At 32.1% G+C, this 17,999-nt stretch overlaps 1 protein-coding gene across 10 annotated transcripts in view; it reads right to left on the minus strand.

Moving 5' to 3' along the window:
* The window catches only part of LOC106868262 (dedicator of cytokinesis protein 7), a 174,794-nt gene that overhangs the window by 36,828 nt on the left and 119,967 nt on the right, over positions 1–17,999 (minus strand). For 5 of the 10 annotated variants that reach the window (XR_008264747.1, XM_052970082.1, XM_052970081.1 and 2 more), the window contains 4 exons: positions 11,345–11,416; positions 4,593–4,740; positions 2,935–3,031; positions 557–659 (listed from right to left, as the gene is read on the minus strand). Coding sequence is in view for 9 of the 10 variants with exons in the window: in XM_052970082.1 (XP_052826042.1) it covers positions 557–659; positions 2,935–3,031; positions 4,593–4,740; positions 11,345–11,416 (420 nt within the window). In the remaining variant the exon portion in view is untranslated. Of the gene's footprint in view, positions 1–556; positions 660–2,934; positions 3,032–4,592; positions 4,741–8,675; positions 8,715–11,344; positions 11,417–17,999 lie in introns of all 10 variants that reach the window. The other 5 variants (XM_052970084.1, XM_052970089.1, XM_052970090.1 and 2 more) reach the window with 2 other exon arrangements.

Raw genomic sequence — 17,999 nt, forward strand, 5'->3', positions numbered from 1 at the left:
AAAGACACCATTTCGAGCGTGGCCGTTTTCGTGCGGGTGACACGTAAAAGCACCCACTACACTCTCTGAGTGGTTGGCGTTAGGAAGGGCATCCAGCTGTAGAAACTCTGCCAAATCAGACTGGAGCCTGGTGTTGCCATCCGGTTTCACCAGTCCTCAGTCAAATCGTCCAACCCATGCTAGCATGGAAAGCGGACGTTAAACGATGATGATGATATGTATATACACACACACACACAAAAATGTTTTTGAATAGGTCCAATGCCAATATTATATAGCAGGCTAAATAACTGACTATAACTACTTCAGTCTCTCACTAGTATAAAAAGGTCCTGGTATTTAAACGTTTCTTACAAATAGAAAAAAAATGAAGTCAACTCAACTTCAACTAGGAACTGAAACTGTGATTATAGACTTGGATCACAGAGAACTTATCTCTTGCTCCAAGGTACTTCATACTGTACATTACTCATCATGTACGAGGAACACACAGACAGGGATGGCCACAAACAAAATTAGCAAAATATAGACAAGAACAAAGTAAAAGGTAACAAACCTGTACGATGAGTTCCAAAGTATCAAGCGCTACCATGCTGACTTCTGAAGCAAGGTTGCCTTCTACATGGGCATCGACTTCCACATCACGACTGAACTTTTGACTGGTTAGAGAGATGAAACGGAAGAGAAAGAGATGAAATGTTTAATAATGATAAACATCACTTAAGAGCAACATCATGTTTCATAACATCATACAACAAAAATATTTATCAGCTGTTTCCTCCTTTCTTAAAGACAATTGGTATTGTTTGAAACCCCTTTTATCTTGGTTTTCAAAGTGAATATGGGTGGAATGGATGTACCTGCTCTGAAGGAAAATGGTACAGGTATGGCAATGTGGTTAAGAAGCATGCTTTGCAACAATGTGTTTTTAAGTTCAGTCCACTCTGCAGCACTATCTACTGTACCCCTAGTCTGATCAATTCCTTGTGTGTAAATTTGGCAGACAGAAACTGTGTGGAAGCTTGTCATATATATATGTGTGTGTGTGTGTGTGTGTGCGTGTATATATGTATATATATATATATATATATATATATATATATATATATGTGTGTGTGTGTATATGTATGTGTATGTGTGTATATATGTATGTGTATGTGTGTGTGTGTGTGTGTGTGTGCGCTTTTGTGATTGTGTTTGTCCCCCACCCTACTGCCTGGCAACTAGTGTTGGTTTGTTTATGTCCTCATAACTTAGCAGTTCAGCAAAAGAAATCAACATATTTCAGACTTAAGAAAATAAGTACTGAGGTTAATTTGTTTGACTAAACCCTTCAAGTCTGTGCTTCAGCAAAGGCACAGTTCAAAGACTGAAATAAGCAAAGGATAACAGATAAAAACAGCTGGAGTTCAAGTCTCACTAGGATTAACTTTCAATTAACCACACAAGTCTTATCATGCTAGTTGTGAATCACCTAGAAAGAGCTACAGAGTAGTACAACTAATGTACTAAATCACAACTGGTTGTGAATCAGTTAAAAAAAAAAAAAAAAAAAAAAAAAAAATCAAGTCACACGGGAAGAATAAAAACAAAAAATCAAGACTGGTAGGATTTGAACTTAAAATGTAAAATAACACAGGTTAATATCACAAGGTATTCATTTTATAGCTGTACTAGAAGAGAAAGTAAGGTAAAGCGGTTTCCTGTTGACTATGTCAAGCTTACGTGGACCTGAACTTGTACAGCAAACTAATGAAAAACATTAAATATAGAGTGTTTCCATTCATTACAGTAGTGATAAATATCTAGTTATAATATATCCACATACAACAGTGTGGACAAGGCTGTGTGGAGTGACAAGTACCTTGATCACAAACACATAGCTGTAGTGCTAACAGGATGAGAACTATCAACTCTTCAATTCAAAACTTCGACACTGAAAATGTTTGAATTGCTTTGTTGTCAGGTAAACAAGTAGTTACAATAAGACTAATTGATTGAATTTGCAATCACACATAAAGTTATATACGGTTTTAAGGGGCAAAAATACACAAACAAATCAGAAATAAATATTAAGTGGTATTTATAAATGATTTTTGTTGTAATCTAAAAACATTATTTAAATTCGAAAAATTATTATTATTATCCTTCTTATAATAACAATATTCTGTATATATGTACTTATGTCATGACATTATGGCTCAACAGCATTTCACTGTGGACATGTGTCTATACATATACACAACAAACATAATCAGGGCTGGATTAAGACCCATTGAGGCCCTAAGTACTTAAAAGATTTTATTTTCCCCATAAAAGATTATGTAATTCAAAATATAAACAATAACAAACCATAAAATAAAGTTTTATTTTTCAAAACAAGACAAAACAGTAAGAGGGAAAATAATGTTTATTTTTGTATAATTATATTTTATTTATATTTGAAAAGTTTCCTCCTACTTTTTTAAATCGCAAAGTCTTTGATCAGATCCTCAAAATTAATCTTAGGTAGCACATCTGTATCTATATAAAGGCATCCTGAATATTATTTTAGCAAGTTTAAATTGATTTCTTTTGTGCCATAAACCATTTACCATTTCTGTGGTGCCCACTCCTTCCCTTGATGCCCTAAGTATGTGCTTATTTTGCTTAATGGTTAATCCAGCGCTGGACACAATTATTGCTTGGCACACCAAGCATAAATCATCAATACAGATAAAACATTGTGTATAACCATCTTTTGGTCAGTCACTTGCATAAAGGTTAAATAACAAAGTTTCATAAAAATGTTATTAAGACTTAAATCAACATTTCTGATTGTCATGAGATATTGCGTAACCTTCATTAGTTTCACATTCCATGATTTGAAGAGAAGCCAGTGATAATCCTACAAAACATAAAATGGTTTAGATTTCACCGGGATGCAGTACATACCTTTCATAGTGCTCATGAGGCTGTTTCCATTGGAATTGGTCCTTCCGCCAGCGAAGACGACTTCCTTCCGAGCCCCCTGATGGAGGTGTACGGTCACCTGAGAAATAAATTTGAATAGTTATGTCCCATACTAACTCAAATACTCATCACAGGAGAGAATTAACTGTTCAATAAACCCTTAACAACCATCTACAGCAAAATATCACCAACTCATAAAAGTATCACAGCATTATCAACAATATCTTTTTCTATGACAATGTTACCATATATTTACATGAAGGAGCCTGTACAGAGCTGCTTCACTCATAGGAAATAGCGACCAAATCTTCCTCAAATGACACCCTACCATCTAAAAACAGTAAGGGATTATATAATTCTAGATACCATGCCTGAAAACAAAAAGATGAGAGTATCACCGCTTGAATGCCTTTGAGCAAAAGTCTGCTGGATCATGGTTGACTCAGAGTTAAACAATAATACAAACAAATAACTTTTAGAAGTTTAATTCATTCCTTCACTAGCTCCATCCCCATCTTTCTATACAGCTCATTTCCATCATTTCATTGATGAAGCTTTTTCGAGTTATCTTTTTAAGACACTGTGTAACAGGTTCATTTTGATTTTTGCAAAACTAAGTTGGTGGGGAACAGATAATCTCCTAGTTTATAATATTCTTCTTTGTTTTCCAAAAGACACTTGGTCTTTATTCTCTTGCTAAGCAAATAGAGACTATCCAAACATCAATATAACTCCTTCTGTAAATCTCCTTCAATAAACTTCCTATTACACAAATTCTGGAACAGTATACTCCACAGAAAAATAAAACATGATGGCCTAAGGATATTCACTTTGGTTATCATTCACTACAAGGAGAAGGATGATGCCCTGAACTCTTACAAGACCAGTGAAGATTGCTGTGATTGTTATTCAACCTGAAGGTATGCAAATTGATGTTTGTAGGGTAAACATGATAGGTATGGGGTGAGGAGGGAGAGAGAAAGACAAAGAGAGGAATCTCTAATCTAATACAAATTTGTGACTACTCATAAGTCTGTACTCCAATATACATTATCTTCTCAATCGTTTTTACTTTACAGCAAAAATTAAACCAGACTTTTGAGGGTTCAGTATGTTGATCATAACAGAAAATATAGGGCCAGAATACATCCTGCTTATTTTTCAGAGAATTGGTTAGTACCCAAACTAGAACAGCTGTTCCTTCACATTTTCAATAAATATGAGGAGGTGCTGCGATAAGTGTGTGAATCTGAGAGGGAAATAATATTGAATAAAATCACAAGTGAATCTCCTGTATTTTCTTTTAGTCAAAGCCAGGAACTTTGTATTATTATTGATAATGCACCTGAGCACTGTATACAATAAGTTCATTATTATCCTCTAGCTTGGAAGGTATGGAGTATTCTGAATCTAGTCAAAAATAACTGACTCTCCATTACTCCCAAGACAGTTGGTCAATTCAATTAATTAAGGCAAGAAACATTTGCATGGTCACATGACCTGTTAGAAACAACAGCCAAATCTCCCTTACATCAAAACCCTACAATCACACCGGATGTAACTTAAAACAGGAGAAAACACTGCTTAACCTTATGCTAAACAAAACCAACAAAGTAAACTGTTTTAGTGCCATGAAATACCTGAGTTACTGAAGCTTGTTTGGCGTCGCCTTAGCATCATTTCTGTCCTGGCATTTGAATGGCCGAGAATTGCTTCTTCAAGACGTGTCTTCATGTCAACACTTCGCCGGAATGTCTGCTGGGAATACTGACTCATTGCTTTCTTACCCTGACATCAAGAGAAGACAGTAGACAAATATTATTACAACCATTAACTGTCAAACATCCATGGTTGTTTTTTTTGTATTGTGTTTTTTGTTTAAACTATAACATTTAAGGTTTTCAAGTGGATTTCACTGAAATTATACATGAAAGAAAAACTGAAATATTGAATAACAAGAAAAACTGAAATAAGAAAGTTTTGACTAAACTATAACCCATACATATTGTTTGAGAGAAATATATAACCTATGAATAAATTATGACAAAATGGTTTTAACAACAATAACAATTATATTACTCATAGAAACACAAATATAAATTAAAATAATCTTTATGTATGCGTGTGACTGTTTATATCTATATGTGTGTGTGTGTACATCAAGACACACACATTTCCATATATGAATATGTATGTAAGAGTATAAATATTCTTTTTAGTTTGTGGATAACTAAAAAATAGAAGTGAGTTCATCCCATTAGCACATATTCATAAAAACAACAAAGAAATATTTAACTGTAAGCTATGCATATATCATGTGTATATATATATATATATATATATATATATATATATATATGCATATATACAAGCACACACACACACACACTATATAGTATTAGTAAGTTTGATGTAAGTAAAACAAAACAAACACAAAAACATAAAAATGCAGTACCCCAGTATGGTCACAGCTCATTGTCTGAAACCAGTAAAAGAGTAAAAGGAACTAAGAAACTGGAATGCATCATGTTATGCTGATTACTTTGAAGAGTTTAGATAAAAGAATTAGGTAAATAAAATAAAGATGAAGCAGTATGAATTCTAAGTGATAATATAATATCAGTTATCATACGGAAGTGCAGATTTGTAACGGTAGGAATGGGTATTATAAAGGAAACATGGTTTGCGCTCAATATAATAACTACTAGAGAAAGGTAAAGTTGATATGTGAAGGGATCAAACATAGAATAATAGAAGGCTGGATCAAAATACAGTCAGGCAATTTAGTTTAGAGCACTATTGTATTCCATAATAATTCTTTCTACTAAAGGCACAAGGCCTGAAATTTTGTGGGAAAGGACAAGTCGATTACATCAACCCCAGTGTTTCACTGGTACTTATTTTATCGACCCCAAAAGGACGAAAGGCAAAGTCGACCATGGCAGAATTTGAACTCAGAACATATGGACAGATAAAATGCCGCCAAGCATTTCGTCCAGCATGCTAACGATTCTGCTAGCTCACTGCCTTATTGTTTTCCATAATAATGATATCATAAACTGGTGCAGGGTCATATACTGTAGGAGGCAGGGGTAATGCAGTCAATATAATCAATCAAAATACATGCCTAGTACTTAAGGATGGAGGCAAAGTTGAGCATGGTTGAAATGTAACACTAGATAGAACTAAAAGTAAGAAACCTTTTAATCAGGTACCCTGCCATCTACACCATTCTCTATCTTGTTTTCATAATGTTAGTAATCTTTTTTAGATTAGGCAGATGGCCAGCAATTTGTTGCATGTATATGTTGGGGTAAGTTGATTTAATCAACTCTAGTACTTGGCTGGTAATTTATTTAACCAGCCATAAAAAAAGGATCAAAAGCAAAGTTGCCTTTACAGGAATTTGAACTATGAACATAAGGAGCTGGGACAAATACTGCAAGGCATTTTGTCTGCTGCTCTAATAATTATGCCAATCTACCACTCTTAATAATTTTTGACAAAGTCAAAGCCAAAAATTTGGGCAGAGGAGAACAATTGATCTCAGTACTTGTGTGGGAAGATGAAAGGCAAAGCTAACATCAGTAAGATTTGAACACAGGATGTTAACAGCTAGAATAGATACTGCAAAGCATTTTGTCTGATACTGTAACAGTTCTGCCAATATTACAAATAAGGATTTAGGGTCAAGGCCTTAGATTTTAGAGCCGAAAATAGAACTAAATTAGCCTCAAAAGGCAGAATGATATAGTTTAGCTTCAGTGGGGATTTGAATTAGAATGTAGTTAAATACTAAAGATGATTCTTCCTAACATGGGATTGTGTTTGCCAACCAATAATAAAAATAAAAACAGTGGTTTCTTATACAGGCATGAAAACCTGGGACTTTTATAGAAGAGGAAAAATGTTGTAGCATTCATGTTTTATCCAAAGTCATTAATCAGGTAAATGATGCAGTTGGAATATTTGAAATCAGGCCAATAATATTAATTGGCTTTCAATTAAAACATAATTCCCTAAATTAATTGAGAGGGCGAGAAAGGAAATATGTGATAAAATAATGCCCCATTATTATAAAATGCAACAATGTGTCTATTTGAAAAAGCAAAAATATACTTGTCTGGGAAGATCTTAGAGAAATCATGTGTCCAGCTTAGAGTTGGAAGATTAGGAATTCTGAAAGCATGCTTCCAATGGTTGACACTGGAATAATCCCAAACAAGAGGGAAAATGCATGCCAAAAACATACTGAATGTTGGCAAATTCTTTTATATATTTATTTTATGTTGTTACTGATGAACATTAATATTATTGCTTACAGATTCTCAGCAAGTCAATCCTTGATTTGCGTTTTTTTCTGCTAGCAAGAATAACAAGGAACTGTCTGTGTAAATTGATGCAGACTTAGTTCAAAAGCACTAGTCTATCAGTTTTTCTTGCTAATGATCTCATTTTTTGTCAATATATACCAACAAAAGATATACAGACACACACAACAGTCTTCGACAAAGTTACTGTCTATCAAATTCCATGTGTGAGGAGGCATTGGTCAACCAGATGCTACATTAGAGAATAATTGCCCAAAATGCATAGGTAACCTGTATACCAAGAACACCTGATACACACATATCTCTTCCTCTCTTTATCCCACCCAAAGCCTTTGCACAAATCACTTTCTTCCAATCCTCCTGCTACAAAATATCAACCTACAAGGATTTACTCCCCACTCATGTCTTTCTTGGCAACAATCAACTCAGCAGATGTTTATGCTGAGCATCAACTCTCTTGCTCTCACCAATTTTGGAGGGCATGAAGAAGCCAGATATTGCCCCTTCTGCAGAAGCTATATGTAAAATCCTCCATGCAATTCCTTTGACTTTTACAATCTTTGTCACCATATGTTGTAAGTAGCAAGTAAGTAAACCAGTTTGTAATGTCCTGCATCAAACTGTTTGTGAAGTTATTCCAACTTTCATGATGCTGTGGTTGGGAGATAATAACATTCGGCAGGTTAACAACATTAGTCTCTCACAGGTTTTTACCTGTGGTAAGATTTAAATTCATCAGTAAATACAGTTATTACTCCATTCCTAGTAATGTAAATAAAACAATAGTATTTCTGTTAAGAGATTGTCTATCTAATTACAAATGTAGAGATGATGGTAAAGGTGGTTAGTTACATACCAATTAGTTTATAAGGACATTGAATGAAGTCCAAGTATTCACACAGAGAATTCAGTGAGAAATAATACTGGAATGGTTTCCCATTATTCTCTCTAGGTCCACAAGAATACTTAGTACAATTTTACAACAATGAACTATATTACTCTGTAGTATTTACTTCAGACTAGGTAATGCCAGCAGGTAAATGTCTTAGCCAGGGACACAAAGTAGTACTGCTAACAGAAAATGTACTTCATAGATCTCTTGGATAGTTTAAAAAACAAAAACAAAAAAAAAACCTATGAATGACTTTGGGAAGTAGAAGTAGCATCATGTCCTTTGTAGGTTATCACAGATTGATAGAACTGATGTGGCTAATGCCTGAAAGCATCTGCAGGTCTCTGTCTTCAGGAAACAACACTCAGGCAAGGAGAGAACTGAGTGAGGCTCTAGTTTGAATTCTTGCAGCTGAGTGAACTTTGCTAAAAGCACACAAAGATCATGTGGAAGTGCTAAAGTGGGAAAATAATTGAAACCAGTAGAAGAAAAAAACTTACAAGCTTTATCGCCCAGTTGTTCAATATTTTATCCTTGCCCTCAAGCAATCAAAAGAAAACATTTGTTATGCTAATTTCTCACCTGATATTTATGCACAAAAAAGATTATTTATTTACACAGTTGCTATGGAGATATAATTTAAATTTCTTTGATATAAAAAAAAAAAAAATCATGGAACAACATAATGCAAAATTTTCCAAGCCATGTGATGCAGAAATGAAGAAGTTGAAGTGTGCATTTTGTTAAAAGAAATCACACAGTTAAGAGTTAAGGTAGGAGTAATTAATTCTTGTTAATAGAGGCCGTTTTGTTAAGAGTAAAGCACACACAACAAACCAGAATGTATTTCTCACTGTTGTAGCAGATGTGAGAGTATGTATGAAGAGAACAAGAATACATTAGGGTATCATGTGCATTGTTACATATAAAAAAAAGGTATGGATCTATTTTCTTAGATATTAAATATGGAAAAGCAATTCTGTTCAAAGAGGCAATGTTGATAGTTGCTCACTTAGAGCACTTAGAGACAATAGTTCCGTTATATGATCCTTGTAATCAAACACTTAAACAGTTAAAATGCTCATGACACAGTTTCATGAAGCAAATTATCACAGGGTCATTCCCAGCATTCAATAAAAACACTAAAATTGATCAAAAATGCATTTTCTTTAAAATCTAAAGAATCAGCTTCTACACCTGGCTCTGCTACCAAACTTATTAAAACTTAAAATAAACAGCAGGGAAAAAGATGTCAGGCAAAAGATAGATCACTACGAGAGAGAACATATACAGACTCACAGAGATGATTCTAATTAAACAGGTGGTGGGCATCTAGAAAATATATCTTGTAATACCACTGACCATTATGACTGCAATCTGAACTAATAAGGGAATAACTATTGTTTCACCCAACCTGCTTGTTTTAACAGTTAAATTACCCTCAAATACTCTCTACAATCTTCAAACTAGGATCCACACGTAACAACCTTAAAATCGAATCCAGAATATGCCCGAAACATAAAAGAAAAGGGCTTCAGCAAGAATGCCAATCAAAGGATGTGAACCTGTTTATTAATTAGCAATCAATGGTATTAAAGGATTTCACCACATATCACAACAATATTTCGGTGTATATAACAGGAATAGTTATAATACCTAGAATCCATTGGGCAATAGCAGCATAACTGATAAATAGTTACTCTTCATGGAGTGTATCTAGAACAAGGCAAGTAGACAAAGTTCATTGCAAGGAAGAATTAAACTCTGTATTTCAAGCTATGACACAGATGAATTTTTTCAAGATGGCCTCTGAGAGGTTGCTTGGCCTATTATGCTTCTATTTAAAGTTTATTCAACTCAGTATTATCTGTCAGCATACTTCTTGGTTTTCCCCTTTCCTTTTGCTTTCTATTAAAAATTTCTGTAAATTATTTTATCTAAGTGTCCAAAATATTTTAGTTTTTTCTCTTTGATGGTGTCCATGCTTAGTTTTTGCCATTGTTAGTACTTCATCATTTGTTGTCTTCTGGATACTCCTCAAAAATTAACATCTGAATTGTGAGAGAATAGAGTCAAAGTCTGGGGGTCATTTCCAAAATTTATATCCTAATATCCTTTCCCCCAGGAATGCAATGCATAAATCAACATCTTATGAACTTTAAAATACCAGCTCAAAGCATAAACTTCATCATGCAACAATGTTATTCAACATACACTATTGATTTCTATATGAATGAATGTTTATCTGATACTTCTGAATCTTATAATTAAGTAAAAGCAGATTTGCTAAACTGAAATTGTGTTATTAACAGCATGATGCAACAATCATTACCCCAGCTTGCCAGTAAGACCAGGTCAGGATAACTGAGGTCAGCCGGATATCTATCTTTGAAATCTGCTGATGAAGACCTTCACAGGAAAGCCGAGAAGCAAGAGAAATGAAAGACATCAAAACCACTGGATATTCATTTCCAGTGAGCAGGTGTCATCATACAACTATTGCAACAATATAAAGAAATTAGGTGATAACAGACTGATATGCAGACATGTTACTGGTGCCTGTGTATCATCACAATACACATATTTTGATGTCCTTACCTAATTAATTGGATTCAAACATAAGTAGAATGACACATTTGGAGAATAGGAATAGTTAATTCTTATAGTTAATTAAAGCTTCATTACCAGATTGGTACTTTATTTTACTGACAGTTGAGGGATAAAAGATAGAGTGGATCTCAACAGGATTTTAATGCAGAGCATAGACGGAAGACATAACAGTCACAAGGTAAATTGTCTGATGCTCTGCTGATTTTGCTAATCCACTGAATAGCCTATGGAATTAACAGTGACCAATGGAAGTAACAAGGAAATAGAGGGATAATAGCTAAATCAAACCTAATTCTCGCAAATGCTTTAAAATGTAGAAAACAGCATGTAGCATTTTTAAGAGTGGTTAGTAAAATTTTCTTGTAGCTGTTAAATTTTTTTTTCAAACAAAGCCAAAACTAAATAAATAAAAATCAAAATTTCAAAGTAAAAAACCAGAGAAACCAGTCCAAATACCAAGCGAACAAACCCAACACAGGCAATGCTCAAGGCACAAATTCTTTTTGGAAAAAGAAAAAAAGAAAATCTGCGCGTGCTAAACAAAATTTGATGACTTTACCAAGAGCACATTCAAAGATGTCGCAGATGTTGGTCTTGGCGGGCGGAATGGTAAGATGTTGTCAAGGGTTATCTATAGTTTAGACCCAACATGAGAGTAAAAAAACAAAAAAAACAAAAGATGAAATGATGGTATAAATCAAAGAAAATATAAGCAAAAATTTTTTTAATAATTTCAGAAAAAATTTCCAAATAATCCATAATATCCTGTGTACAAGGGACATAGTATACATGGATAAACATAATGCAAATCTACTAGAGGAGGGTACAATGCTGCAAAACCAATTTAAACATTGTCACTTGTTTGGGACTATGTAAAATGAAACTGGTGAATTGTCATGCAGACAAATTCTTTAAAATAAAATTCTACATACCTTGTTCTGACTATTGTAGAAATAAAGACAAATCAAATATTGAGGAAAGATTAGGTTTATGCCTATAGCTAATAAACTAGAGTTGTTAGTAGATAATTAGCTAGTATGTATGTATTGATGAAAATGTGTGTGTGTGTGTGAGAGAGAGAGAGAGAGAGAGAGAGAGAGAGAGAGAGAGAGAGAAAGATTGGGATTTCAGGATATGAAGGATGTGGTATGTTGCTTTGTGAGGAATTGGAGGAAACAAGGAAATTTGATCTAATTAAATGTCTATGAAAGAGAGAGGGATGGAGGGAATGAAAGGCCTGAATTAGAAGGAAATACATGAGTTTCATACAGAGGTAAGAAATTTCTATATGAAGAATGTGGTTCAGTTAAGGTTTTATATCAAAATGGAATAACTACAGGAAAAGACAAACGAAAATTGGTTTTGTTTGCAAAAGAGGAAAATTTTAAATACTTCTAAATGTATATCAAATGCCCAAATTTTGATGTGAAAATAATGACAAGATTTTATATGATTTTTTTTTAGATGTAGAGCATAGTTGAGTCAACTCCAGAATATAACTAGTATTTAAAGGTCATAAGTGAATTAATGCAGAATCAGTTCCCGATATGATTTAAAATCAGAATGCAAGTTAACAAAATTAGCTGTCATGCATCTAGTTTGGTGCTCTGCTTCATTAGTCTTTATCGTTTATATTGGACATATAAATATATTGTAAAAACTCAAACTAACCAATTAATTTGAAATACTTTTTTAGATAAAGTATTTAATACAAATACCTTTATTAACTTACAGGTTTCAGTCACTGAAATGTGATCATACCTTCAAATAGTTAGGTTGACCTCAATACATATTTCAGTCAGGTAATTATTTTTATCAATATCTGTTTATTGAAGGCTAAGCTATTTATTTTAACATAAAAGAATCCAACTCAACACACCAACAAACATAAATACATACATACATAGATCTTATTCCCACACTAATTTTGTACTATTGAGTGTACACACTAGTGTATTTGAAGTAAGATAATGTTAAACTGTCATCTGTCATACATCAGAAAGGAGACTTAAAGGAAATTCTAAATGAAAAGTTTGAGCATGTTTCAGCAAGTGAAAATTAGCCAAACATTTCTATCTAGAAATTGGGATAGGACAGTGGATAATGTAAAGCATCACTGAAAGGCAGAGTTTGCTTTCGATCCACTTTTAAATGTCTGTGCCTTATCAATATCAAACACTGCACATGGAATATAAGTGGCCTCTTCTTTATCTTTGATTTCTAAATTTCTTTTGAAAGTTTATATGGTACAGCCCACCATACAACAAATACGTAGGAAAAAAAAAACAAAAAAAAAACAGCAATTCAAAAACAAATCCATTGTTATTTTAATGATCATCTTTACTTATTCTATGGATGAAATGGCTTTTGAAATTTCAAGTATTAGTATGTTGTTAGATCAAGCATGTTACAGCACAATGTCTTTAATGCTAACAACTTAACCATAGAATGGGAGTGCAATCTGTTGTCAGTAATCAAAATGATGTACCCTTTCCAGGAACTCAACACATTTGCTGAAGTAATACTAAGATGTGAAATTATAACTGCATTAATTATTATAATTTTATTATCTTAACTTCTACTTTACATCAACTTTATTGTTTGGGATAGTTTCCATTCCAAAATGTTTGTATATTTGTGTTGTTAATATTTTCATAAATATTATGTATTTTGTGGGAATTAGGATGGGGGAATAGTATAGAGAAAATAGCCATTAAAAAATTTTATCAATTAACTAATTTATATCAGTATCATTAAGAGAATGTGATATTACTGACAATAACAATATCCCGGAAAAATATTAGATTTTGCTAAAAGATTTCTTAGATATTTAAGATATTTAGATTTTAAAAAATGTCTTTGAATAATGCATTCCAGTGTTGCAAAGGTAAAAAAAAACAAAAATAAATTAAAAAAACAACTATAACTTTTACGTAAATGATGATAAACTGAAGCAGACAATGTAGGACTAAATGATTTTACATAAAAACATTAAACAAAGATAAGTTATTTGCATAAACGTAATGGAGAGAGAAATTATTTGCATAACCAAATGACCACATTAAATTTTTTTTAAAACAAAAGAACAAAATTAAAACAATACTACATACATAAATAATTAAGTTACACTTAAACACAAAATAAACAAAATGAATATTTTTAGATTCTGAACAAAATTATACAAGATTATCATTGTTTTTAAAATTTAATATTTTTTTAAGTATAACAATTAAATATTTTAAGATTAATATAAAAAAAAAACATAAACTAAAATTATAACAATAAAAAAAATAAAGCATTAAATAAATTATAACTATGTAATATTTTTAAAAATACAATTAAAAACTCAATGCACCTATATATTTTAACAAAAATAGTGATTAAAATTCGAAAAATTTGTAATTTTTAGTAGGTAAGAAAAATGTAGACATAACTTGTGTGTGTGTGTGTGTGTGTGTGTGTGTTTGTGTATTACACACACTTCTTACATTGGAGGTTTCCAGTTACCAGTGATTAATTTAATATTCTAATTTTGGTATGAGGCCAGCAATTTTTCAGGGTGGGGAAGCATATTAGTTACTTCGACCTCAATACTTGACTGGTATTCTAATTCATCAACCGGAAAAGGATGAAAGGCAAAGCTGACTTTGGTGAGAGCTGAACATAAAGAACTGGAAGAAATGCCGCAAAGCATTCCGACTGATACACTGACAATTCTGCCAGTCCGCCAATTTAATATTAATAAACAGGTTGGTCAATTTCAATATTTCCATACTGGAGGAGCAGAGGATTTTTTTTTTATATTTGATATGCTAACAATTTAACTGAGAGGTAGAGACTATTCTCCAATCTATTCTCCTTTACTTTTGTCTGATACCAAGATTTGATATTGACTTGATGGGTCTCCAACTGATACTAGACATGTCTAGTACCAGATGGCTTGGTACTTTATGAGTTAGTATTTCAGTTATTAGTTTACTCTACAAGCAAATAAATGAGTTGCAATATTTTTTTTTACATTGAGCTTCAGGCCTAAACTTAGATATGGACACCCAACTTTTTTACTAGGAATGGTGACATGTAGCCACTGGACTACTATTTACTTTGCTCTAGTACCTAGTATCAGCTATGGTATGTAAGTCAAGTAATGAGCTGGTTCTCTGCAAAATGCACACTGGCCAGAGCAGACAGCAGATTAATTTCAAATGCAGTTTACCTCATTAATCAATATATTCAATAAACCACAAAAGACCTTTGGTAAATAGAAACCTCCAAAGCAAACATTTATAACAGGATATTTTTCTTTGGTTTTTAATCCATAAATATACATCTTTTTTTTTGTATTTTTTTAAAAGATATTAACAAATGAATAAAGAGGAAACAGAATAGCACATCAAATAAGATTAGTTGAAACCACTAATATAGGTTAGAATAAACCACTAATATGGTAAGCAAATGACAGCAGGAAAGGAAAATTAAGGAAGATGGTATGTAGTCAAGGACGAAGAATTAGTACATCTGTAAATTATTTTAAAAATTCATTATAATTGATAGAAGTTTCCCTTAAACTGTCAGTGCCATTGAGAGCATTAGAACTCTTGATCCCAAATCGCAAAAACTAATCAAGTGAATTTCAGTTTTTGAGTTGTTTGGATCTCAAAAACTAAAGAAATTCAAATCAGAAGAAATTAAAGAAATTCAGATCTTAAGAAGTGAAGATAAAAATTCAAAGCATAATTTGAAGATTACAAAGAAAAAAGTTTTTAAAAAAAAATAAATAAAAGCTCAGAATTAGAGCTACATTAGAATACAGTTGTTGATATTGTTGTTAGTCAGCAACTTAACTTCAATTCCCTTGTAAGATTATCGGACTTCACTGAAAATGTCATGACATTTATGCCAATCCTTAGTGACCAAGCAATTTTTCATTGACCAATATAATTTTGTTACTAATTAGTCAAATTACAATCCCATAAAAAAAAAGAAATAATGAGCTTAGAATAATAATTACAACACATCAATTTGTAAAATAAACATAAATTATCAGTGCTGTAATAAATTAATTCTTAAAGTTAATAAAATATAAAACAAATACACATATATTAATATAATATATATTTGCAATAAGTTATAGTTTGGTTTTCTTCTTTAAATATTCATATTTATAAGTAAAGAAAATCCTGTAATGAGAATTTATAACAAAATATCCATTCATATGCAATCCATGTAAATAGATATTCTTTTTAATGCTTGAGTAGATTTTTAAACTTTATAAATAACCCTTTTATTTGAAATCTTAGAACTAATATTTTGCTACATAATAAATGCATGCACAACTTAAATGTGAACAAAAGGCATTATTTGAGTAAAAATACTAGTAGTAAGAGACATCTGTTCCAAGACAAAATATCCCAAATTGATATCTCAAATCTACTTTATACACGTGTGTGTGTGTGTGTGTGTGTGTGTGTGTGTGTGTGTGTGCGCGTGTATAAATATATATGTTATGTGTAGTTGTGTCACTTAGTTTAAAGTCATGAGTATACTGATCAAACTGATAATCATCTGTTTATTAATTTCATTTATGGCTCAAAATATATAATAAACATATTTTTTTAAAATTCTTTTAGACAATGTATGTTTAAATACAAATGTCTAATTAGCATAATGCAATTATTGACAGTGTTATTAAGCCACAAAGATAAACATCAATAATTTAGAGAACCGGAACCTATTAGAAAGAAATCACTTGAATTCTAGTATATTATATTATAATCTAAATAAATCAAATAATTAATAATAACTATTTCTGTTTTCATAAGACCCCTTGTGATAGACAAATGAAAAAGCTGATCATCAGAGACACGATCAACAATTGTTTATCTGTATAAGCTGAAATGTACTTTTTGAGCCATTGCTACTCATATATACTTGACATCAGGGCAACAGTAATAGGATACTGAATGAATGCACTAATGCATTTACTGATTGTTGATGATGGACAGGAAAAATGACTGTCATCATTTTGAACAATGTTCAGATATCAAGTACAAAAAAAAAACAATTAAAGCAGTTTAGGCTTGTGAATGTGTTGTCTATGAAACAATATCTATTTTTCTTGAAAAACCACTGTATGTAAATTGAACTAACTCAGAAGTATTAGAAATGGTTCCTGACAGACTTGTAAAATATTTTGTGTTGAAGTTTAATTTGTTTGGGTTGGATAGCTATTCAGCATCATACAAGAGAAGAAATTCATCCCAAGTACATGAATTTGAAAACTAAACATTGTGGTAGCAATGTCAGGTGATACGATTCATGAGACCAACAGCATCAATAAAAGTATAGCCAATCTGGAAATCTGGGTGAGGACAACACTTCAACATATCAAAAGTCATTTGGATCAGTCATTGATTTTCATGACAATGAGTTGATGTATATACTACTAGAATAATCAAAGAGTTTTTCAAAAGTAAGAAAATCCAAGAGCAGCAGTTGGCTACACAAGTCTTACATTTTAACCCTTTAACATTAAACCAACCATATCTGGTCCCAAAATTCTACCTTTTTGATGTCCAAACCAAGCAGATCTGGTTTTCCGCATCTACCCTACAATATCCTTCTAAAAATAAACAACCACATCACTGAAATCTTGAGTTATGCATGATTAATTCAAAACAAGGTGAATAAATAAGCATTGCACTTGATTTGACAGAGTAATCTGGTATTCCATAATTTGGTAAGCTGAATGCTAAAAGGTGAAATCTGATAGAAAAATTATGGTAATTAATTGGCATGCACACTGACATGAATGAATTGTATGATTATATCATGAAAAAAAAAGAAACAAGAAATTTCAGGTATAATGTGAACATCAAACCTGTAGATTCAATGTCTCATAAATATGATTCTGCCACAAGATTTTATACGACTTGATTTTCAATTCACACACCCTGTTTTGATGAAAAAAAATCATCTACTTTAAATGTTTTTAAATTGAGTGACATTCATTTTTGTGGCATTATTAATACTGTCAATAATTGCATTAGGCAAATTTTAAAATGGTTGAGATTAAAATATCATTTAAATGAATAAAAACAAAACTAATTAAATTTAATCATTTGAATACTCAGCTTTATATTAAGTAATCACACATGTGTGTATGTGTGTGAGCATATATATATATATATATATATATATATATATATATATAT

Source organism: Octopus bimaculoides, chromosome 8, assembly GCF_001194135.2.
Source record: "Octopus bimaculoides isolate UCB-OBI-ISO-001 chromosome 8, ASM119413v2, whole genome shotgun sequence".
NCBI classification, from domain to species: Eukaryota; Metazoa; Mollusca; class Cephalopoda; order Octopoda; family Octopodidae; genus Octopus; species Octopus bimaculoides.